Source organism: Oncorhynchus keta, chromosome 13 (assembly GCF_023373465.1).
Source record: "Oncorhynchus keta strain PuntledgeMale-10-30-2019 chromosome 13, Oket_V2, whole genome shotgun sequence".
Lineage (NCBI taxonomy): Eukaryota > Metazoa > Chordata > Actinopteri > Salmoniformes > Salmonidae > Oncorhynchus > Oncorhynchus keta.
The window spans coordinates 43,678,072-43,704,505 of NC_068433.1; the positions used below are offsets into that span (position 1 = coordinate 43,678,072).

The following is a 26,434-nucleotide window of genomic DNA, read 5'->3' on the forward strand; positions in this document are numbered from 1 at the left end:
CAAATTTGTTCAAACTTAAAAACAGAAATACATTATTTACATATGTTTTCAGACCCTTTGCTATGAGACTCGAAATTGAGCTCAGGTGCATCTTGTATCCATTGATCATCCTTGAGGTGTCTACAACTTGATTGGAGTCCAACTGTGGTAAATTCAATTGATTGGACATGATTTGGAAAGGCACACACTCCTGTCTATATAAGGTCCCACAGTTGACAGTGCATGTCAGAGCAAAAACCAAGCCAGAGAGAGAGCTCCGAGACAGAATTGTGTCAAGGCACAGATCTGGGGAAGGGTGCTAAAAAATGTCTGCAGCATTGAAGGTTCCCAAGACCACAAGTGGCCTCCATTATTCTTATATGGAAGAAGTGTAGAACCATCAATACACTTCCTAGAGCTGGCCGCCTGCCAAACTGAGCCATCGGGTGAGAAGGGCCTTGGTTAGGGAGGTGACCAAGGCTCCAGAGTTCCTCTGTGGAGATGGGAGAACCTTCCGGAAGGACAATCATCTCTGCAGCACTCCACCAATCAGGCATTCATGGTAGAGTGGCCTGACGGAAGCCACTCCACAGTAAATGGCACATGACAGCCGGCTTGGAGTTTGACAAAAGGCAACTAAAGGACTCTTAGACCATGAGAAACAAGATTGAACATTTTGGCCTGAATGCCAAGTGTCACGTCTGGAGGAAACCTGGCACCCTCCCTACGGTGAAGCATGGTGGTGGCAGCATCATGCTGTGTGGAGTTTTTTCAGTGGCAGGGACTGGGAGACTAGTTAGGATTGAGGGAAAGATAAACAGAGCAAAGTACAGAGATCCTAGATGAAAACCTTCTCCAGAGTGCTCAGGACCTCAGACTGGGGTAAAGGTTCACCTTTCAACAGGACAATGACCCTAAGCAAACAGCCAAGACAACTCAGAAGTGGCTTTGTCTCTAAATGTCCATGAGTGGCCCAGCCAGACCCCGGACTTAAACCAGATCGAACATCTCTGGAGAGACCTGAAAATAGCTGTGCAGCGATGCTCCCCATCCAACCTGACAGAGCTTGAGAGGATCTGCAGACAAGAAAGGGAGAAACTCCCCAGGTACAGGTGTGCCAAGCTTGTAGCATCATACCCAAGACGACTCGAGGCTGTAATCGCTGCCAAAGGTGCTTCAACATTGTACTGAGTTAAGTGTCTGAATACTTATGTAAATGTGATATCTGTTTTTAATTTTTAAGAAATGTGCTAAAATTCTAGAAAACGTTTTTTTGCTTTGTCATTGTTTTAGTATTGTGTGTAGATTAATGAGGGGAAGGCTCTAACATAACAAAATGTGGAATAAGTCAAGGGGTCTGAATACTTTCCAAATGCACTGCATAAAGATTTATGTACTTTATATAGAGTACATTTATTTGAATACAAAATTCAAAATAATATTGTGATATGTAACTATATCCATTTTTTCCCTCTAACGTACACACACACACACGCACACACACTGTCTGCCCTTCCGCAGGCCTGGTGCAGGTCCCTCATTACAGAACAGGAAGAGTTTCTCTGCCTCCAGAGACCAATACACAACCTACTCCGGTTCTGCTGCAGCGCAGTGGTAGGAGAGCTGTGTGTGTGTGTGTGTGTGTGTGTGTGTGTGTGTGTGTGTGTGTGTGTGTGTGTGTGTGTGTGTGTGTGTGTGTGTGTGTGTGTGTGTGTGTGTGTGTGTGTGTGTGTGTGTGTGTGTGTGTGTGTGTGTGCCCTTCGCCAGCCTGTCTGTTTTCACACAGATGATGAGTCAGAGACTCTGGTCTGTTTCTAGCTGCCTTAATCACCCTAGAGAGAGAGATAATAAAGGGGGGTGGGAGAATAGAGAGAGAGAGAGAGGACAGAGGTATAAAGTGAAGCAAAGAGAAAAAAGGCCACATCCCTAACTGTAGCCTTGCCAGTTTAACCTCTCATCTCCTCTCTCCCACCTCTTCTCTAAACTCCTCTCTCCTCACCCTCTCATTAAGAGATCTGAATAGAATAGGAAATCATTCTCCCAGCAGGAGTGGAGTGTTTAAACCCATTGGGAGCCAAGTCTCAAATGCAGACTTACTTTCAGGTCTGCTTTAAAAACTCCCCCCATTCACCCTCAGTTCAATACACACCTCACTGATACACACGCCCATCGTAATGCAAGTCTACTGTGACGTCAAGCCTGCAGCTTATATTGGGCAAGTTAAAAGGATGTACCATCTTTGGGCTACTGCCATCATTGTGTTAATGATAGGATCTGGATAGTCGCCATACGGACACTGGCGGTTAAAGGGATAAGATACGCTATAACACGGTCAATGGGAATATGGCTCTGAAAGTGGGGTGAAAAGGTTGGTCTGAGAGATACAGGGAATAATATGACATTGCCTCTAATACAGTTCAATCATGGACACTAATATAATTCTATTGGAGAATAGAAGGCAGTGGTTAAGGAAGAGAGCTGTCTGGTGGTTTGGTAAATGGTGAGGCTGAGGTAAAGGTGGAGGATAAGTGGAGGAAGAGTGTTTGATAAAAGAAAAGAGAGAGGGAGGGAGGGGAATCCACAGGCCAAAGTGGACCTCAATATAAAGATGTGGGCGAGGCTTTGATTCTTCACATCTCTCACTGGCTCTCGCTGCTTTCTTAAAGCATCGGCAGAGGAGAGAGGAGAAAGGAGAGAGGAGAGGACGAGAGGAAAGAGGAGAGGAGGAAAGAGGAGAGGAGGAAAAGAGCACAGACACACAAAGACAGACCACACAAAGAGCTTGTGTGTGTGTGTGTGTGTGTGTGTCTTGGCTTGTGTGTGTTTGTGCTCTGAGGGCTTGAAAGATGGCAAGAATACAGGCCGAGGGAAAAGAGAGAAGAGTGGTTGATAAGTGGTATCTAATGATGGTTAAACACAGAGATGTTAGAGACAACAAGTCCAGGGGGGAGAACCACAATGAGCCCCCAGACATGGCTCAGCTCTTCCCAAGGCTGAGTCATCATCTCCAGGCATAGCTCCTGGACAGCTCCCCCTCTGCTACATCCATCCATCCAGGCCCCAGAGGGAGGGACAGCAGGGGGGTGGTTTGTTCCCGGAGGACAGGAACAACAGCCTGGAAGGATACATCTGACACTATGACATCATCCACTGTGCTTTGCTGGCTACCTCTCAGTGTGGTATATGGATACACACATGCAGACGCTGGGAATTAACGTAAACACACTCAGATGCACAAAGGTATATACATGCATGAGCAGGCACACACTCAACAATCATACTCAGCGCCATAATACCCTGTGTAATTGGGAGCAATGTCCCTAGGACTGAGCCTCCTATTAATCACATCCAGCAGCCAAGTCTGACTGGGTCTGACTGGTTCTGATTGGGTCTGACTGGGTCCGGCTGGGTCTGAGGGGGTCTGGATGGGTCCGACTGAGTCCGCCGGGATCCGGCGGGGTCTGACTGGGTCTGACTGGTTCTGACTGGGTCTGTCTGGGTCTGACTGGTTCTGTCTGGGTCTGACTGGGTCCAGCTAGGTTCGACCGGGTCCAGCTGGTTCTGACAGAGTCTGGATGGGTCCGACTGGGCCCGGCGGAATCCGGCGGGGTCTAACTGGGTCTGACTGGTTCTGACTGGGTCTGAATGGGTCCATCTGGGTCAAACTGGATCCGGCTGGGTCCGGCTGGTTCTGACAGAGTCTGGATGGTTCCGACGGGTTCTGGCAGGGTCAGTGTCTGAGGCCATGGTCTAATAGAGTTAGAATGTCAAAGCTGAGAGGACCTGGGCTCAGAGCTACTCAAAAACCTCTCACTCCATAATACTGCACACACACACACCTACACACATAGCCACTCGTGCACAGACGCAAACACAGACACTTTTCTGGTCATATGTGTTCATGTTGTGACCAGGTACCATTGACATCGCAATCATCCCACTGGGCACACAGTGGTTAAATCAACATTTTCCCCAAGGCATTTGAATGAAATTACGTTGAACCAACGTGGAATGGACGTTGAATTGACGTCAGTGCCCAGTGGGATATGACCCTCCACCATACATGCATATGTGATGAAGAAGATCAGGCCATCAGGGTTAATCACACAGTTGACCACGTTTGATCACACGGCCCTGTGGTGGTTCCATATGATCTACGGCCACCGGATCTGTTCACAACAAACGGAGATCAGTATGAGGCTCTTGGCGCCGGTCCAAGTGAAAGAGAAGGGAACCCGATACAGGTAATGACCACACACCAGGAGGTTAAGGTACAAAGCAAAGGTCAATAACCCCTGTTCCTCGAATGTGTTTCTATGTGCATTTACTGTCTTCACGGCATCTGATTCTGTAAAGACTTGTAAAAAGCAAGCATCTCACATGCTATATTTCTCATTCAGGAAGGAAGACGAGACAAAACAAAGTATCCCATCCAACATCCCTGCGCACAGTAACGTGGTGTTGATTGATGCTGTTCACAGCGGAACGCCATCGACAGACCCGCTTCCCCAACGTTGCTGCTGCGCTCCTGGCAGGCCGACGCCCACAAAACCCGCCCGCCGTTAGAGGAAGCGGCGCACGGCGAGACCCTAATCCATTTCCATTTCCTGTCATTAATCTCCCCCGCCTCCCCCGGTCACAGGAACAGAGGGAAATTCAGGAAGCAGAGAAGAAAATGAGATAAATAGAGGGGAAATGGCTGAGTCTCGTGGAAAGGTGGCAGCCATATTTTTTTGAAATTTATGAATTCCTCATAGCCCATTATTCCAGTCATCAAGGCCCAGGGCCGCTCCATTTCCCTTTCAAATGCCCCTCTCGTTTAGACACCATTACTCAGAGCCAGCAGCATTGGCTACACACGTTTTTACACGTCTGTCAGCAAGCTCAGATGGAGAGAACCCAGAAGCCAGAGGAGTGGGGAGGAGAGAGACTGACAGTGATAATAGAAGAGGGAGCCCCTTTGGATATATAGATGTTAAAAAATTAAAAGGACTGCGGTTGGTGATCTGGGAGATGAGTGATTGATAGGAAAGTGTGGTTGATTTCTCTCTGTTCAGAGCTGTCCACTACCCTATCCTCGATTCAAGGCATCAAGACAAAGGGTCAAAATCTTGATAAATACTGTAGCTGGGATAGGGGAGGATCCAAAACGACTTCTGAAAAACAGATCTGGGTCCAAAATAAACCACGATGACGATGCAGGTGTGTGAGTGTGCGTACGCTCGCGCCCATGTGTCCTCTGTAAAAGAGGTGATTAACTCTGGGGCGCACACAGGTTTAAGAGTGGCATCCACTCTCCTTCCTCTAGCTCATAGACCGTGGCCTGGTGTGCCCCACTACCCACACACATAAAGCACGCCACACACCTGCTGTACCAGTCCTGGGTTCACTCTGCCAGCTGGTAGAAAAATAGAAGGTTACTGTACAGGTTTCAATGTGTCCCTGCATATTTTACCTTGTGAAAAATGCCCTGGTCGTAGTGTGAACTCTGCTGGAGCTGTAACTTCAACGCAATTCACATGAAGGAGACACTGTGACATGCAGCATGCAAGTCTTTCTCCCACTGAGGAGGGATGGGGCCAACACAAGCACTGCATAGAGATAACAGACCAGCAATCCAATCCTTGACTACCGTATGCCTCTCCCCGTGTTTCCTTCTCTATCTGTTGCTTTTCTATGTGAGTTTGTGAAAGTGGTAGCCAATCAGGTAGCAGCCTGGGGAAGACATGTCTGAAACAGGTTCTGATAACAGACTCGTATCTATGTGATGGAGGAACCACACAACACAGAGAGACACCCGAAAATACAGGGGGAATGGATGGAGGAAGGGATAGACAGGGGATAGACAGGGGAGAGAGAAGGTGTGTCGATGTGGATAGAGGGAGAGGAGGAGAAGACGAGAGAGGGAGAGGAGAAGAAGAGGGAGATACAGTGGATACGTTTGTGTGTTTTGGTTTGTACCCTGCCACCACCACCTCACTCAGTCCTCTCTCCATATAATGGCTTCACAGTGGCAGCGTAATGACAGAAGAAACCATTTTCATTTGGTCCCCGCGGAGAAAGCTCAAAACCCACCATTCCATCCTACACTAATCTAATCATTCTTCCATCATTCCCTCCATCTCTCTCCCTCCTCCCCTCTCTATTGTAGTTCTAGAGAGTGAGGCAGGTGAGATCTTGGCATTCAAACAAGTCATTCTGCCGCTAATCTCGATTGTAGCCGCAAACCCATTACTGAGAATTGACATTATCTCCCACCTCTTTACACACACACACACACACACACACACACACACACACACACACACACACACACACACACACACACACACACACACACACACACACACACACACACACACACACACACACACACACACACACACACTAACGTTCAAAAGTTTGGGGTTGATCAATTCTCAGTTCTTCTGATCAATTTCTGATCAATTTCTTCTGAAACTCGTCAGTCTATTCTTGTTCTGAGAAATGAAGGCTTATTCCATGCGAGAAATTGCCAAGAAACTGAAGATCTCGTACAAGCTGGGTACTACTCCCTTCACAGAACAGCGCAAACTGGCTCTAACCAGAATAGAAAGAGGAGTGGGAGGCCCCGGTGCACAACTGAGCAAGAGGACAAGTACATTAGAGTGTCTCGTTTGAGAAACAGACGCCTCACAAGTCCTCAACTGGCAGCTTCATTAAATAGTACCCGCAAAACACCAGTCGCAAGATCAACAGTGAGGAGGCGACTTTGGCCTTCTAGGCAGAGTTGCAAAGAAAAAGCCAAATCTCAGACTGGCCAATAAAAAGAAAAGATTACAATGGGCAAAATAACTGTCTAGAAGGCCAGTGTCCCGGAGTTGCCTCTTCGATGTTGACGTTGAGACTGGTGTTTTGCGGGTACTATTTAATGAAGCTGCCAGTTGAAGACTTGTGAGGCATCTGTTTCTCAAACAATTATGTTAGCTGTGCTAACATAATTGCAAAAGTGTTTTCTAATGATCAATTAGCCTTTTAAAATGATAAACTTGGATTAGCTAACACAACGTGCCATTGGAAAACAGGAGTGATGGTTGCTGATAATGGGCCTCTGTACGCCTAGTTTCCAGCTACAATAGTCATTCTTAACAGCAACACGTGTTCATCTCTGTGTGTGCGTGTGAATTGTGTGCGTGTGTCTTGCTCCTCAGTAATGATCACTATCTATTCTCATCAAATCAGACATACAAACAAGAAAGAGAAGAAACAAAAATGGAAGAGAGATGAAAAGCCTAACATCATAACAGTCATTCTCGGGTGAGCTGGGAACTGTACATGTTCAGCATGGTAAACCATGTCAGTCATCATTCACAGTCATAACCCATGTCAGTCATCATTCACTATGTCTCTTGAGAGAGAGAGAGAGAGAGAGAGAGAGAGAGAGAGAGAGAGAGAGAGAGAGAGAGAGAGAGAGAGAGAGAGAGAGAGAGAGAGAGAGAGAGAGAGAGAGAGAGAGAGAGAGAGAGAGAGAGAGACAGATGGGTGGTTTGACAGAGTGTGACAAAGGGGTGAGGAGAGGAGAAAACAGAGGGGGTACACACTCTCTCACATGGGCGAGAGAGGGGGGAGTCGGGAGAACAGGAGTCCCTGGCTGCCCAGTGTTCTGGTTTCGATCCCCCTAATGCTCCCCCTATTCTAATAAAGGTGCCAGGCAGAACCAATGATTTACAGCCCATGATTTACTGGGGGACCGAATACCCCCGCCCACCTGGCTGGGGCCTGCTCACACAGTCATAATAGCCGCTCTCCCCTCCCTATATCACACACATCCAGATGGGTTTATAGACCAGCCTCTACTGGGCCATGGTTGTGACCAGACCGTAGAGCTAGAGGGAAGTAGATTGGCAGAGTATATCTCCACTGTGCTGACAAGGCTTGTCGCATCCATATCTGATCTATGATCAGTTCCATATCTATGGCAGACAGAGGAGGAGGTTCTGTTGTGAATATGTGGGATGAATTGTGTGGGGTGTTTTTGGATCATGCATCAAAATGCTGATCTAATTGTTCAAGCTCTACTTTCCTTTTGCTGACACCAATTGTTCTACGGCCCAATGCGTACAGAAAAGAAGGAAGTCAGAGAGAAACAGAGAGAGATTTCCTTGTAGAAGCAGGAACGTCTGATCTGTATTCTCCTGACGGTCTCTTCTGGGTGCTCTCCTGTTTGCTCTCTGATCTAACAGAGATGGCAGGGTGTGTGTGTGGCACTGAGGAGGAGTGTGAATGTGCCCAGAGCGAGAGAGAAGGATGGAGGACGAATGTGTGTTCGCGTTAGGGATAGAGGAGGGATGTGTGTGTGTGTGTGTGTGTGTGTGTGTGTGTGTGTGTGTGTGTGTGTGTGTGTGTGTGTGTGTGTGTGTGTGTGTGTGTAGTGGTCGGTGGCCGTCGAGCAGTGTATTTATCTCAGTGTAATGGCACATCATTAATATTCACAGCTAGCTCCGGATCAATGATCCTTGGCAGCCTGGCTATTATTTCATTTCATGTATCTAAAAAGGCATAGCAAGGATTCAGCTAAATTGTTTTGAGTTGTTTTGGCTGAGTCGTCACAAAGACTTACGCAGGAAGGAGTGGAGCAAGGGAGGTAGAGATGGGTTGGGATATGCTAAACTTCCCGGGGGGGGGGGTATTGCTGCGTTAGCACGACTACAACTCAAGAATACAATTGCACTTCAACTAGCGACATCACAACTCAGAGAATGTGATAGGCAGCACATCAGAACTCTCATAAAGCCTGACCCAGCCAATCAAATCTCGCTTGAGACCTGACTGAAAGCTGTCTGTCTGAAACAAATTTTTCAATGTTAACCATTCTACTGTTGAGCCAAGTCAGTCAACAGTTACTGTACCTCAAAAACCCATTATCTACCAGGCGACTGGCAGGGAGAGAGGAGGAGGGGGGAGGAAGAAGAGGAGGGAAGGAACAGAAAGGGGAAGGACAGAGAGAGGAAGAAGGTGTAGGGAGAAAGCTGAGGGAAACAGTGGGAGGAGGAGAGTCAAGGGAAAAGGGGGAAGATACGTGTGAGGGATTCCATCAGGGTCACACCCCTCGCCCTGGACACCACCTCTGGGAGCAATCGGAATGTGCTGCGTCAGTCAGCAGAGTAGCGCTGAACATAACGGTTTGAGAGCAGACAGAACCCGCCAGTTAGATGGGCAGTGTAGCATCACACAGTGTAGCTGAACATATGCTGTAGGGGGACTCAAATCAGCAACCTCGGGAGGGTGGCTAAGCATTGGGCTAATGGAGGTGGCTGCCATAGTGCTTTGTTCATGCGGCTGAACAGCACACACACAATTATAGTTAAATGCACTGTGTTAGCGGGGCTAAATTTCCACATTAGCGTGAATAGCTGTGTTAGTGTAGCCTACTGAGCCAGTCTGTTATTATAGCTAACACACGCATAACGGGTTAGCTAAAAGCACTACGTTAGGAGTTAGAGAATCCATGATCGTATTTGCGGCTAAAACACAAGCACACACATAGTATTAGTTAGGCTGATCACATCGCTGTAGCGGTTAAGTTGTGTTCGTTAACAGTCCATTAGTAGAGCTGGTCATATGCAGTAAGACAAGGTAAATAATATATAATATAATATAATAATAATATATGCCATTTCGCAGACGCTTTTATCCAAAGCGACTTACAGTCATGTGTGCATACATTCTACGTATGGGTGGTCACGGGAATCGAACCCACTACCCTGGCGTTACAAGCGCCATGCTCTACCAACTGAGCTACAGAACACACAGCATTATGTTCATACAGTTATTCAGTTAAAAACACTTGTTGTACACCAGATACACACAACGTTAGCATAGCGGAACACTTATTTCTATTGGTTAGTCAAGAAGCCCAGAGTTAGCCAGAAATAGTGTTCAAGTTCCCAGAGAGTGTGTGTACGCTAGCAGCATGCTAGCTAAGTGAGATGCATTACTCCTGCCGCTCCCTGTGTTCTCATTCAGATGGGGATGAAGGGTATGATGTCAGGCACGTGCTCTACTTCACTAAGAACTGTGTCAGCACTTCACTGCTGCTAACTAGCCACCAACTGTACTGTACTGTACTGCTGCACCATGCACACTGAGACACACTGAACTGTACCCACACAAAATGAGGCTGGAAATAAGCAGTTGGAATCTTGGAGTTCCTATGCTGGTTGAGGTTTGATAATCCCACACACGCACGCATACACACACGCACGCATACACACACACACATGCACACACACACACACACACATACACACACACACACACATGCACACAACGGAGAGGGTGATGTGTCTATTATAATGAGTTTACAGGGAGATTTCTCCCCGGCAGTAGAAGGTTTCAAGGCCAGACAGACGTGTGTGAGTGTCAGACGCTTAGGAGGGAAGAGATGAGAGAGAGAGAGAGAGAGAGAGAGAGAGAGAGAGAGAGAGAGAGAGAGAGAGAGAGAGAGAGAGAGAGAGAGAGAGAGAGAGAAATGAAGTGTGAGAGAGAGAGAGAGACAGAGAGACAGACAGAGAGGGAGGGAGATGGAAGACAGGAGAGAGAGAGACGATTTAAACATGAGACCACCTCTCTAGCTATCTGCCCAAAAGCAGAGGACCTTGCCACCATTCGCCACGCTGTCTTGTCGACCTATCCAGTCGTCTCTCATTGGCCTGAACAGGGATGAAAGCAGCAGAGTGAACAACCTTTCAACCTATCTCTAGGAAAATCCCTCCACTCCCTCACAGCCAAGACATGTGTGTGTGTGTGTGTGTGTGTGTGTGTGTGTGTGTTTGTGTGTGTGTGTGTGTGTGTGTGTGTGTGTTTTTGTGTGTTTTTGATCACATGTGCTATCTTGCATGTGTGTCTACCATGTTTGAGTTGGGTTAAATTGGAATCCTCAATGCATTCTTCAAACTGTCAACTGTCTCCCTCTGAGAAGCATGGGCGTATGACATTCAGATGTCTAAGACAGGACACCGGAGTATCATAGACTGTGTGACAGTGTGCAGAGAGCAGTGCTGCGGGAGGGGACACGAGGGGATGGGAAGGGACAGCTGATGGTAAATGGATTGCGTTCCTCGGGGGAAGTGTGTCTTGCCACCATAACGTCCTCTCTCTGTCCCTTCAGCACGACCCTGTATCCCTCTATGAGCACTGATAAGCTGCCATTAACACACCATTAACACTGACCTCTGTACAATATCAAACAAGAATGATTGTATGATACAGCCAACAGAGTTGAAGGAGCTCAGGACAGTCTTAGAGAGAGAGAGAGAGAGAGAGAGAGAGAGAGAGAGAGAGAGAGAGAGAGAGAGAGAGAGAGAGAGAGAGAGAGAGAGAGAGAGAGAGAGAGAGAGAGAGAGAGAGAGAGAGAGAGGTCAGCAAACTCCCTAAATGAGACACCTTTGTCCCTTTATCAAGGGCTCAACCCTCTGATCTGTGCAGTTCACTGCAAGGGATGCCTAGCCCTGTGAGGATTTGCAGCTTCAATGGACAACAGAGAGAGACTGTTTGGGAGTCAGGAATACAGGCTATACCACAATGTATCTGCTGTGGTACAGTGGAATATGGTCCGAACTCAAGGCTTTAGTCAATTTAATATTTGGTTCAAATGTTGGGCCAGAGATTGATCATAAGCACAGCACAAGGTAACGCACCAAATCTTTTACGTTATTATTTCTACAAGCACTGTGTTCAAAGCTTTTCAGCATTTTTCAGTGGGAAACACTCAAGAACGCTTTCTGAGCCTTTCAAGCCGAGCCGGGGGGCCAGACAGAGACAGAGGGCCCCTCTGAGATAGCTAGACAGACAGACGCTGTAGGACAATCAAAACAATCTTGAGATGATAGCAGGCAAAAATAACCCTTTCTATTCAATTAAACCGCCAATGCCGGAACATCCAAGGTGAGCAGCGGCCCTGCAGACAAACAGGCCTTCCTGGCTCTCCTTCTTTCTTTCCTATCTTCTTTCTCACTGTACTTTTTCTTCATCTCCTCAGCTTGCCTCTCGACTGTATGTTATTGTGCTCAGGTCCCCCCCGTGTCTGGCTAAGTGTAGAAGTCTAACAAAGCCCAGCAGGCACACATAAAGTCATGTCTTTGTGCCAGAGCAACGAGTCTCTTTCCAGCACAGGTGTACTGTTAACCTTCAATGGAGGAAAATGACATCTCTGAGTCTTTGGTATGACTTGTCGATAAACAGATCAATGATTGCTTATGAAAAAAAGAGAGAGCACTGTGTTTACTAACAGAAGGAGTATGAGCACGAGCCAACCTTCGAGGTAGACAATGTGATGATCGAGAAAGAACTGTGGTGTGTATTCATGGATGCCAAGGGAAGCCAGCACCCCCCCACAAAACTGACCAGTAAACAAATAAAAAACATACCAAATAGTGTGTCTTTCGTCTCTCTGTGTTTCATAATGTTTCTTCAATCCGAAAGAGGCTGAATGTATCTCGCAGGAGAAAGCACACGTGTGAGCAAAACCGCACCCCTCTGTCTCTGTATTTGTAGACCATCTATAGGATGCTGTCTGCTGAAAAAGAGTATGACATTGTTGTCGCCCATAGCATTGAATGCAAGGGAAGTCAGCGAGCATTTGGCCTCCCTTTTTTTTTAAAGTGTCAAATAATAGCTAAACTGAGTGAGCTCAACTGTGAATGGTCCTGGTGCACCAAAAATAAAGTGTCAAGGGAAGCCAGTTTGGATTTGGCTTCACACCAATCACATCAAAAGCAAAAAGACAGAAACAACTTGCATTGTTGCATCTCGTTATGTTGTTGTCCTCCGGTGGCTAGCTAGCTAAAATTGCCACATTCCTAAATTAGCCATGGATGGAAATAGGGATATGGACTTGTGGTTTTACTTAATTCTTCATACTGGCCAATGATTATAAAGGCAATTCTAATCCAACAAGAAATTCATACATTTTTCTGCCCCTGGCCTGAGAGGATGGAAGTTCAATATTCAGCTAGATATAGAAGGCCGTTAACTAGCTGGCTGTTAACTAGAATGATAGACCGTTAACTAGCTGGCTCATTATTGCCCGATAAAGGAAGCATTTTAGCCAGGTAGCCTAGGATAACAAAAACTAAAAGTGTGTACTGTATGACAGAGTCATAGACCCTTTAGGCAACATGAAAGAGAGAAGGATGGCATGTTTTTCTACTTGCACGAACACACACACACACACACAGAGAGAGAGAGAAATCAGGACCATGGACAGCCACATCATATTTAGCTTACGTTGATTGGACTAAATAATTTTGGAAATGGTGCTGGAATAGTGGAGTCAGCTCCTGTTGTCTTTGCGACTTGCAGTAACTCTCTGTGGTTCTAAATCAATAGTTGTTAAGTTTGTAAGAAAATGTGGGAAACATGAACTTGCTTGACCATGCAGTAGGTCATGTAACTGTCTGTTACATGCAATGTGCTTTGTGGACTTCAACGGACAGAGGTTGCTATCCGGTTTTGTGATGAAACAAAGGTGTGGTTGAATTTATTCTGTCACTGTGTCTTTTTATTGTCTCGGTTTTAGGCCTATGAAGTAACAGGTTCTAGAGAAAACAACAATTATCACAACACATAGGTTGTAAAAGGTTTTTTTCTCCCCTAGCTTGGCTTCCCTGGTGATTTTACCCACGCACCGCTACTGAGCGAGAGTGAGAGAAAGAAAGAACAATAAAGAGCTGAAGAGAGAGAGAGGGACAAAGAAAATAGAAAATAAGGTGTATCTCTGACCCCAAGCACGTTTCATTCTCCACTGGTTTGTGCTTTCATTTATAGTGCCTGTTGTGTGTGTGTGTGTGTGTGTGTGTGTGTGTGTGTGTGTGTGTGTGTGTGTGTGTGTGCGTGCGTGCGTGCGTGCGTGCGTGTACGTGGACGCATACATTTCTGTGTATTTCTGAGTGCCTGTATGTGTTTCACTTGACACGCACCATTTGCAAGGCGTTATACCCCCCGTTCCACTCCATTTGAGCAGACATTCTGAGAACAGCAAAATGTCCAGTTAGGCCCTGGCTCTAAATGCACCTTGAAGCACAGAGGAATAAGCTAGGGCTCATGCTCCTCATAGCAACACAGCCAACACATGATAGCCCAGCCATACACAAATGAAAACAAGGTTGTACAGTAACACAGCTCAGTGGAGGACTATTGACTCCCTGCCTGTCTCCTGTCCATCTCCTACTGTGTGTGTGGGCCACAGAGCCCACCTGTCACCGTCTGTCGCTCTCTTGTTTATATTAAGACAGAATCAATGGAAGAAGACAAGAGGCCTGGATAAGTGACTGGTTGAAAGGCTGTTTAGGGGAATTCATTAACATACTGTACTGTACAGTGTATTAGGATGCAACATAGTGCCTTTCTCAATTACTGTATATGAGTGTACAAAGCTATCGATCCCGTGACAACGTTCATTCCTACGTGAATACTCAATAGCGCATTGAGGCCAAGTGAAGTCAGTTAAGCTGGTGTCTGATATGCAGTTTCAGCTACTCCAGAACGTGACGTTGCAGGCTAGCTCAGTGCTGCCCCCCTTCATTGAGTAACTTGAGTTCAAAGCAGACTGAGGTACTGTGGGCTAACTTATTCTTTGTGCAATTTCATTGTTTTCAAAATCGAGTTCTCACTTCCTGTTTGGATTTCTTCTCAGGTTTTTGTCTGCCATATGAGTTCTGTTATACTCACAGACATATTTCAAACAGTTTTAGAAACTCCAGAGTGTTTTCTACCCACCAGTAATAATAATGCATATATTCCCATCTGGGAAAGAGTAGGAGGCAGTTTACTCTGGGCACGCCTTTCATCCAAAAGTGAAAATGCTGCCCCCTAGCCCCAACAGGTTAAAGGACATACATCTGGTGTATAAGAAGCAATTATTGGTACCATAATTGTCTTAAAAATATATATATTTACACGAAGATTGACCACAAATATTGCCATTTCCCCATTCACTAAAATGGGGATCCTGTATTCTGCAAACAATGCCTACAGTACCGCGGATGGCCTTGAACGTCTGTCGCTTCAATGGAAGTGGGCAGTCCTTTTCCCCTGGCATTTCTATTGTAACTTGAGTAATGTCTTGTTCTAGTTGCAAACGCCTGTGCGGACAGCAGTACACTCAATGTTGTTGAACCGCAAATAATAAAACACAGTTGAGATTTAACTTGAAAAAGCTTGTCCCTCGTCTCCCTGTTGCGTTCATAATATTTGACGAGCTGAAAAGGCAAATCATCCGAGCAGAAAGTAATCCTGTATGGAGAATAGAGGTGGTCGTTTTCGTCAGATATAAAAGCCTTTTATGCAAGAGGTGTGTGAAGATACACCAGTTTGAAGGTGTTCGCTAGGTCAATAGCTAGCTTTTTCAGAGAAGCAAACAAAGCTAGCTGTGTTTATGGATGTAACGCAATACAGGAAGTAGTGCCAAACTGTATATGCCAATCTGTCAGTCAATCTCTTTCTCAAAAACAAACGGTGAATCACCCTCTCCCTGCCACTGAAATCTCCATCTCTCTCTCCCAAAACAACTCTTTATTTCTCCAACTCTTTGTTTCTCGACGCACCTCTCAAAAAACAGCATAATGTTAGCTGTTACCATTTATGATACTATGTCATTGAGATCATTTCCTCATCATACAGAACCACCATTATGATACCACCTGACCAACCATCCAACAGCGCCAAAGCCCGGGCCAAGCTCCATCGGTAAAGGCTGCAGTCTGCAGTTGAAGCCTTCCTCAGCGATGTTCTCTTCTGTTCTCTCCTCCTCTCTCTGGGTTGAGAAGCCATCCTTTCTACTCCAGCGCGTCTCTAGGTGGTTTCCTTAAAGATCCTATCTAAAAGAATCACTTAATCGCGCTATACAAGAGCGTGTGTGTGCGCGCGCGCGCGCGCGTGTGTGTGTGTGTGTGTGTGTGTGTGTGTGTGTGTGTGTGTGTGTGTGTGTGTGTGTGTGTGTGTGTGTGTGTGTGTGTGTGTGTGTGTGTGTGTGTGTGTGTGTGTGTGTGTGTGTGTGCGCGCGCGTGTGTGCATGAGTGCGTGCATGTGTTAGATCCTAACCCATGCAGCATAACAAATTAATTCAATTAGGCCCATCCTCATCCACTGTTAATAGCATATATAAGCCACCCAGAGACAGAGAGAAAGAAGAGAGAGAGGGATGGGGTGTAGAGAGATGGACGACACTGAGCAAGACACCCCAAAGGTAGAGTAAAGAACACCAAGTTTCAAGTTGCATTTGTCGTACGGGATACGCATGTTGTACATCATCCAATGAAATGCTTACTTGCAGGTTCCTTCTCGACAACGCAACAACAATAACAAATGTCAAAGATAAGAATACGAACAGAAAGTAAACAACAGAAAAGGGGATAAAGATTTTAGAAAAGGTATAATAGAGGAAGGCAAAATGTATAGTACAATGATGTACACGTGTATTGGAGAAGGGGGCCACTGTATACATGTAGCAGTATAATAAGAGTCTGGTGGCAGCAGATGTGTGCTACGGTGCGGAGAATTAGAGCAGTCCACTTCAAGTGTTCAGCAGTCTGATGGCTTATAGAGAGAAACGGTCTCTGAGCCTGTTGGTATCAGACCTCGTGCTTCGATAGCGTCTGCCTGACGGTATGGGAGAGAACAGCTCCTGGCTGGGGTGTGTGGGGTCCTTGATGATGACCAGGTTTTTTTGTTTACATATTACTCATGTAAGTGCAAAACCTAACAAAACTCAATGTTCAGCGAACACTAAACACTTAAAGCTGTTGTATGGGTGTGATTTGCAACAGGCGTGGATGGTATGAGAGGAAATCGATGCCTTTAACACCGATTGTAGCTGCCAACTCAATTTCAAATATGAATCAGAGACAGCCCTCACTTGTCTTTGATCGATTCGCGTTCTTGCTGGGCTCTGAAATTGCCTCGTTGGACTGGACCTCTCTACATAATCGTCATCACTAACACCGCCACAAAGTCCGAATTGTGGCTAAACCCCACCCATTTCTACAATTTCTAACCCTAACCTTAACCCTAACCTTAACCAAATTGCTAACCTTATGCCTAACACTAACCTTAAATTAAGACTTCAAAGTGATGCTAGCATGGTTATTGTCTGGCCCTGAATGCCGAACACCTGCCAATCAGAGAAGACAGTGGTAACAACACAACCACCTCTTAACCCAGTTGGCCTGCTCACCTGAAATCTGCTTCCTCCCTCTGTTCCTCTCTGCCGCCCGCCGCGCTGTAACTGGTGCCTGACATCTGAGTGCACTGTATGATTTGATCTGTTTATTAATTCACTTCCTGGATATTAAAAGCCTTCTGATGCGGACATGGGGAGAGGGAGGGAGGTGAGGAGCATGGGGGGGAGATGGAGACAAAGGGAGTAATAGAGAGGGGGGAGAGAGGAAGAGAGGAAAAATAGGGAGAGAGAGAGAGAGAGAGAGAGAGACGGGAAAGGGAGGGTGGAGAGACAGAAAGAAGGAAAGAAGGGGAGATAAATACAGAAAGAGGGATGAAGAGAGAGAGAGAGATACAGCGATGAATAAACATGTACAGCTCCAGAGTTCTGTTTACCCAGAGATGAGGGTCAGAGTGTGTTCCACTGTAGTAGGTAGTTGGACTGTATCACCTGTATAGACAGGGGACTATGCCACGGCATGCCAGGTAGTTACAGGAAGTCAAGCAGTTAGGCATGTTGACATAGATACTGTGCACACAGCAGAACATCTCAACATCACACACACACACACACGCACACACACACACACATACGCACACACACACACACACACACACAAGCAAGAATGGAGACACAATGACATAAACATGACTGACACACACACAGTACACACAAGACAAACGTATGCACACACGTGCGCTAATAACGATTGTTTAAAGCCTTAAATTAGAAAATGGTAAGATATAAAATATTGTGAATCATTTATATTTCAAGAACCCCAGTAGGAATGGAAGAAGCCGTCATTATCAGATGCGAGAAGGAGCAAATATTTGTTTTTCAATTTCAATTATATTCCGTTGTTGTACTGTAGAAATCATTATTAGATGAATGGACAGATCATTAAACACATTCACACAAAAGCAGCTCAAGCAGTCTTTATACACTACAGAAAAGAAAAAAACCTTTCCCAAAAGTAATTGCAGTTTTTTAAATCGATAGATGTCTGAGCACACGCTGCACTGGAATCCAATTTCAAATCCTTAAATCTTTATTTAAACAAACAGCTGGTGAACAAAGAAGTGAGGAATCGAATTGTAATACGCCCTCACTCCGGGAACCCTCTACACATTGATATATGATATGATATGTAATATAATATGATATATGACATATGATATAACATGTATCAACGATATGGATAGAGTAAGAAAGGTGTCTGTGCGAGTATGACTCCATATAGGAATGAGATTAGGATTCAACACGACACAGGAACATCAGTCCCAGAGTTACCACACAGTGTTACCATAATTATGTCATTGCAACAATAGTCAAAAGTAAAACATCCTCATCTTCCAATTGGAGTCCACTCCGTTCGGGTACGTGGTCAAATGAACTGTCGCCTCTCCTGTCGTAGTTCTGCCTCTAATTGTCAAAGTCCCATGCTGCGACATGGTTGGTCACATGGCGGGAGCGTGTGGTGAGCAGAACTGCACATTTGGGCCACCGTCTGTGACATAATTGCGCATCTACTCCGTCACGTGACTTTGATAGAATCTGACCATTTCTGATGGATGTTTTCGAAACACTCATTTAGTTCATTCATCTGATTTCTTAGATGAAACGCGCACATCCCCGACAACATCTAGCATGGGTTAATCTGGAGTCTTTTTTACACCGCCTGTTGGTTTGCTTTCTCAATCTAGCTCAGTAACCTTGTTCCCCAGGTCTAAACCAGTCACCAACCAACCAGCCGTTCAGAGACAACAATCATGAAAACCAGCAGACACTGAAGCCCTCCAGGCCTAATGTCAACCGGCCCTATATTAAAGGGAAATGTCACTAGAGTCAACCAGCACTATATTAAAGGGAAATGTCATTAGAGTCAACCAGCACTATATTAAAGGGAAATGTCATTAGAGTCAACCAGCACTATATTAAAGGGAAATGTTATTAGAGTCAACCAGCACTATATTAAAGGGAAATGTCACTAGAGTCAACCAGCACTATATTAAAGGGAAATGTCACTAGAGTCAACCAGCACTATATTAAAGGGAAATGTCATTAGAGTCAACCAGCACTATATTAAAGGGAAATGTCACTAGAGTCAACCAGCACTATATTAAAGGGAAATGTCATTAGAGTCAACCAGCACTATATTAAAGGGAAATGTCATTAGAGTCAACCAGCACTATATTAAAGGGAAATGTCACTAGAGTCAACCAGCACTATATTAAAGTGGTGCTTGCCTACGGAGCTGTGAGGGGAATGGCACCTCAGTACCTCCAGGCTCTGATCAGGCCCTACACCCAAACAAGGGCACTGCGTTCATCCACCTCTGGCCTGCTCACCTCCCTACCACTGAGGAAATACAGTTCCCGCTCAGCCCAGTAAAAACTGTTCGCTGCTCTGGCCCCCCAATGGTGGAACAAACACCCTCACGACGCCAGGACAGCGGAGTCAATCACCACCTTCCGGAGACACCTGAAACCCCACCTCTTTAAGGAATACCTAGGATAGGATAAAGTAATCCTTCTCACCCCCCTCCCCCCCTTAAAAGATTTAGATGCACTATTGTAAAGTGGCTGTTCCACTGGATGTCATAAGGTGAATGCACCAATTTGTATGTCGCTCTGGATAAGAGCGTCTGCTAAATGACTTAAATGTAAATGTAAATTAAAGGGAAATGTCATTAGAGTCAACCAGCACTATATTAAAGGGACATGTTATTTTAGAGTCAACCAGCACTCTATTAAAGGGAAATGTCATTAGAGTCAACCAGCCCTATATTAAAGGGAAATGTTATTAGAGTCAACCAGCGCTATATTAAAGGGAAATGTTATTAGAGTCAACCAGCACTATATTAAAGGGAAATGTTATTAGAGTCAACCAGCACTATATTAAAGGGAAATGTCACTAGTCAACCAGCCCTATGTTGGGGTGGCAGCGTAGCCTAGTGGTTAGAGTGTTGGACTAGTAACTGGAAGGTTGTAAGTTCAAACCCCTGAGCTGACAAGGTACAATTCTGTCATTCTGCCCCTGAACAGGCAGTTAACCCACTGTTCCTAGGCCGTCAATGAAAGTAAGACTGTGAGAAACTAAGTAACTGCACAGATCAGAAGGTCCCTTGATAAAGGGACAAAGGTGTCTCATTTAGGGAGTTTGCTGACTTCCCACTCTCCTATCTCTCTCTCTCTCTGTCATTGCCTGTCTTTCACTCTTCCTCTGTCAGTCTATTAGTGTCTCTCCCTCTCTCCACTCAGCATCTCCAGTAGCGACAGCTGCTTCAGTAATGGATGCCGTTTGACAGTGAATAAGCCAATTAGAATGGCAGTGATTTAATTGGCCCCGGACGATTTCACTAAATCCACAAACGAGTCAATTAGTGGGACCGTGAGGGGCCAGGGGGGCAGAAGCAGGACAAGGGGGTTAAGCTGTGATACTGATTCAAGTTATTCAAGTGTTACACATTCTAGAACCACCGTGGTTATTATTTGACTTTGCACTTTGCTGGTCGTCTAAGAACATTTGATTAATTGATTAATTCAAGTTGTTCACCTCCCAATCTTTGATACACATGGACAAAGGCAGAGACAGACACACACACACACACACACACACACACACATACACACATACACTGCCTCCATTCCAGGTCCGGGGATAGCCAAACTGAGGGATTCCTGGCCGTACTAACTGGATCACAGGCTGGAAGGAGAATTGGCTGAAATTAGGCCGTAATTCAGTGGGAACGCAACTGGATTTGTCTCTGGCTGCGTGTCTGCCTAGGTACAGCATGGACACGCAGTGTACACAGTACAATATTAACCTCTGGGCAACTGCAGCACAGGAGCCAGACGTTATACAACATGATACTGCAGGTCAGAGACAGGCTGGGGATTTGAGAGAGCTAGCAACAGTAAGAGGCTTAAGTATACTTAAGCAATAAGGCCTGGGGGGGTGTGGTATATGGCCAATATACCACGGGAAAAGGCTGTTCTTACCCACGACGCAACGTGGAGTGCCTGGATGCAGCCCTTAGCCATGGTATATTGGCCATGTACCACAAACCCCTGAGGTGCCTTACTACTATTATAAACTGGTTAATAACGTAATAGGAATAGTACAAATAAATGTTTTGTCATACCCGTGGTATACAGTCTGATATACCATGGCTGTCAGCCAATCAGAATTAAGGGCTCCAACCACGAATTTAAAATGGTGAATTTTGTGCAGCCAGTGATACTGCTAGAGTATATGGGTGCATTGAGCAATGTGGAGTGCTGCAATGGGCTCATAAAAGACACAGCACGGAGAGAAAACTCATACTGCTCTCTGCTATGCCTTCTTATCTATCTCTCTCTCTCTGTCTCGCTCTCTCTGTCTCTCTCTCTTTCTCTCTCTCTGTCATGCCACCTTTATCTCACTCCCTCTCTCTTTGCCCTTTCCCCAAATTTCCCTATGACCTTATCCTTCTCTTTTTCTATATTTTTTCTCTTTCCCTCCCTCCTCTCTCTTTTACCTGCTTCACTGAGCACACCTCTCTCCCCTCCCCTGCTCCCTGCAGTTCCCAGCCACAGATCCATCCCTGTCTCTGGTCCCCTGGCAAGGTAATGAGACATTAAAGAACGATAGCCTGCGTCCGCTTAAGAGCTATGTCCTTGCTCAATCTACCAAAACACTCCTTGCACGCACGCACGTACGAGCACACACACACACACACACACGCCCACACACACAGACACACACATTTGAGAGAATTGTAGGGATTTTTACAGACATGAGTACTGGACATGTATTTATTTGAGATAATACGGTCCATCATACACTCGATTCATCCAATGGCTTTTTGTGAGGCACTGGACCGATGCAACAGAATAGAAACAGATGACTGTGTGTTCATACTCTTAAACAAAGGCTAATGCAGCTGTGTAGTCACCACCTGTCAAGCCCTGGGCACAGTAAACACAGACTGGCCTCAGGTACTGCCATCACCCGCACACACACTGGCACTGCAGCCAGAAACACACAACACACAGTAACCAGCTGATTGACACATCGGCAAAACAAAGAGGTGAGGCTTCTATTATGAGTCAACAGAATGGTTTCTGGTTGTGGATGGGAGCGTGGCTGTGTTTCAGTGAGGTTAGTGTGTGTGTGCGTGTGTGTGTGTGTGTTTGAGTGGGAGTGAGAGAAGGTTGCTTTTCTTCACTGAGTTTATTTGTCTCAGGCCAAGCTCATTAACAGAAAGGCCAAGACACGCACACACACACACACACAGAAAGAACAAGCCACTCCTACTGCGTCAGCCATTAGCTCAGTGGAGAGTGTGAACCAGTAATTGCATTTTGTTATTGATATCATTCAATCTGACAGTGGGGACATGCAACTACACAAATTACACACAATGAGGTGTGGCAATCTATTCCTCTCCCTCTTTCTCTCAGCCACTATTTTCTCTCCATCCCTCCCCTTCTACACATGCAATTACAGAATAAAGTAATCAGAACACAACAGGCCTTCCAATCAAATTAATTGAGAGACTCATATAGACAAACTGTCAGGCAGTAGGCTCAATAATGAACAAAACAAACCAATCAAATAGAGAAATGTCATCTCTTGACCTATGAGTAATTGAGCCTTGTGAAATCCATCATGTTAACTATGACGCTGACACTCCACGTTTGTGTTCATGAGCCGAATGGACTTCAACGGCGCTGTGATCAAAGTATCAGACGTGGGTTTTAGCGTTCCATTTGATTACCACTTTAGAGGCTGATTCACACCCGTGAACTGTTGGCAAGGAAAGTAACAGAAATGCTTGAGCACGCATTGCTGAAGAGAGGCGCAGCGCTTCGTTTCAGCACCATGGAGAGCGCACAGTACTGCACTGCCATGTGTCTGCTCCGCTTCAGCACCGCGGAGAGCGCAATGCAACTGCTATGCTTGCGGCTCTGATTCCCCACAGCGCGCCACTCTCTTTTTCAACACCATGGAGAGCGCACAATAGGCTACTACTGCACAGCGCAGGTGGGAGTAACCGGCAAACGCGTCAATGAACCGTAGCCCGAGGATTCATATTAATGAATGGGTGTACACATCAACAGCAACACGGTTACATAATATGCCTCTTGCACAGGTTAGACTGCAGCTCTGCAGCCACTTTTCAAACTGAGTATGGCTAAATTGAATCAACTGTAAGCTAAATAAGAGAGGAGCAACCAAGAGAGAATATAAGCCCACTGTGCATGTGTGTGTGTGTGTGTGTGTGTGTGTGTGTGTGTGTGTGTGTGTGTGTGTGTGTGTGTGTGTGTGTGTGTGGGGTCTATTGCAGTATATTCTGATTTAAATTTTAAATCTTGTCATTGATCTCTCTCTGCTCCTCCCATGTTTTCTATGTATAGCTCTCTTCATTTGACAGTGTTGAAGAGGTGTGAATCCTAATGATGAGAAGTGCTGCAGTGCTTAGGACATGATGACATCATAGGCCTACAGTTTGGCCTGTGAATAAGGTAAATGCCTCTGAGGCCTTTGAATGTGAATGTTGTGTGAATGCCCTAAACCGTTCACTTGAGGGTGCCTCATGTAAAATGGGGATTTAGGCAGTCCTCAGAAATTTACACACCTGTCCATTCACACTGCAGCTGCATGGAGAGAACGCAAAGGAGAGCACAACAGCAAACCAATGCTGCTGATTTTGGGTCGAAAACATAACCCCTGAGCATTTGATCACACATCTGCACTGTATGGTAAACTGGATCGCCACCTACCCCAGAGTTGTCATCGTGACGATGGTGTACCAGAAGGCGGCCGGGATGCTGGTGAACTTGCTGGCTGAGGAGCCCTTCTCGGCATAGAACATGACAGTGGCGAAGATGATGATGGCCATGGTGAGGGAGAAGAGCAGGAAGCCCAGCTCCGAGGCGCAGCTCTTCAGCGTGTAGCCCAGGATGCGCAGCCCCGCAGAGTGGCGGGAGAATTTGAAAATCCTGAAAACCCGGAAGACCCTCAGGGTGACGAAGGCCCCGCTGACGTCCTCGTTGTCCGTCATGACCAGGCCGATGTAATAGGGCATAATGGCCACCACATCGATGACACTCATCACGCTTTTGATGAAGTTCCAGCGGCTGGGCGCCGCCATTAGACGCAGCAGGTACTCCACGGTGAAGATCATGACGCAGGCCGTATCCAGACAGAAAAATGCCAAGGCGTACCGCTCCCCGCACGAGACCTGTTTGACCCGATTTGGCAAAGTCCCGCACGGGACAGTCTCCACCACGTTGGCCATCACGGAAACAGCAATGAAGAAGCCGGTGACATAATAAAACACCAGGGCCATGGTGCTCGTGTGGGGGTTCTCGAAGGCCCGCCACATGGTTTCTCGGAATGTCATATCCGGCGGGACCATATCGTTCTGGTTCTCGCTGTCCTCGTCATCCTGGATTCTCTCCTGGTTCTCCCGCCGCCGGTCCTTGTACTCTTCATAGCAACAGTCCCCTATGATCTCCGGTATGATCCCAAAGAAGGCCAGCTCCTCATCGTAGGCCGAGATGCACTCCTGGCGCGGGTAGTGCAGCTTCCCGGTACGATAGAAGTTCAGAATGTGTCTGAAAATATCCGGGTCACGGTCGAAAAAGTATTCGTTTGTCTCCTCGTGGAAGAAGAATTCCCGCTCCGTGCTGCCCAGTAAAGTGTCCGGGTACCGCTCCAATGTATTCCGCCACGTCTGGAACTTCTGACCGCTGACATTGAGCAAGATGAGCCCGTCCTGTTTTCGCCGGTTGTCAGGTGGAGGCGTCGGCATGGGCGCACTGGCTACCGGCATCCATCCTATTGCAGCCGCCCGGGCGAATGGTAACCACGCCGCCACTCCCGCTGCCATGGTGACCCACTGTGTGAGACCCGGTCCCGGTGAAGAGCTCTCGACGCTCCGGTGGGCGATCACAGAACCACAGCGCGGCGAGAGGACATCTGGAAAGGCAACCCAAGCATTAGCCTACTCATATGGCTACACTGTAACAAATCATGCATGGCTGATATGAATATATCGTCCACTTGCTGTTCATTCTGTTTGCTTCTGAAACTCAATAAATAATAAAATCTAAATGCATTGCACAGACATGTCCCACGTATATCCCTACTCTCGTCGATAGTGAATATAAATCGTGAGAGCGAGTAGTCAATGGTTCTAGTATCAGTGACTCCGCCGAACCAATATTTAGCAGTATAACATGCATGATTCAACCGCAATAGTCTAGAAATTGAAAGCACACACAACAAACTAATAATGTAGCCCACTCACCTCTGCGTAAAAGCGACTGGTTTGAAAAATAAAGATTTCCGTTCTCTTTCTAATATAAAACAATCCTCTCTGCACACAGAAGTATGCAGAATATTATCCCCTTGGAAAAGTGGTTGAAACGAACCAGCAACAAGTTTAACACGGGGGTAATTCCGTGCTCCAAACACCGGGAAAGACTTGGCTCCAATCATACAAGGACATTCTCGAGCTCTTTCTCTTGCCGAACAACACCTTGAAGATCAGCTCGCGCCTCCGGCGTCTTTATCCTTCCTAGAGCTCAAGTTTTTCACTGTGATCCTCTTCGGAGACCAATGACTGTATGGGCCGAGTCCACACCGACAACTGTGCTCTGTGTTCGCAGCTGAATCGCGAAAGGACATGAAATCATATACACACACACACACACACACACTGACACACACGCGCTCACCACATACACACACAAATACACAAGTGTGCCACCACCATTTCCACAAGCTGCCGCTCCAGCTCAAAATGTCACCAGCGGAGGCAACCGTTGAATAATTATATAATAACCACTAGAGAGAGAAGGGGAATCAATAACCGAATTCGCGGAATCGTTTAAGGAGAGCAACAAATGGGAGTATGGAAGTTGTTGGCTCAGCTGTCTCTCCTCTCCGCCACTCTCACTGTTGTGCAGCTGCGCGGAAGAACCAAGTTCCTCTCCCCAGTTCGTTGGGGGCGTGTCTCGCGCTCCGGGCATCCTTTAACTTCTGTGTAATCAAATGGAGCGCTCCTCATTGATGCCTTGCGGATACCCCGTTATGCACGACCGTGTCATCATTAACCAAATATCTTACTGAAACGGACACCGTACAGGCGGTCAGTCCCGGAGGCAGTGTGAAATTATACCAAACTGTACTGACAGAGTAGTATCACATCAAAGCAACAGCCTGCAGTACGTTGTGCATAAAATGAGCTTTGACTGAAAGTGTATT

General features: G+C 46.3%; 1 protein-coding gene across 1 annotated transcript in view; it reads right to left on the reverse strand.

The window, feature by feature from the left end:
* Positions 1-26,109, reverse strand: part of LOC118392571 (potassium voltage-gated channel subfamily D member 2-like) — a 166,247-nt gene extending 140,138 nt beyond the window's left edge. Inside the window, exons 1-2 of the mRNA XM_052460228.1 lie at positions 25,476-26,109; positions 23,944-25,144 (exon numbers count right to left, since the gene is read on the reverse strand). Of these exons, the coding sequence (XP_052316188.1) occupies positions 23,944-25,055 (1,112 nt within the window). The 5' untranslated portion in view covers positions 25,056-25,144; positions 25,476-26,109. The remainder of the gene's footprint in view (positions 1-23,943; positions 25,145-25,475) is intronic.
* Positions 26,110-26,434: the final 325 nt, after the last annotated feature.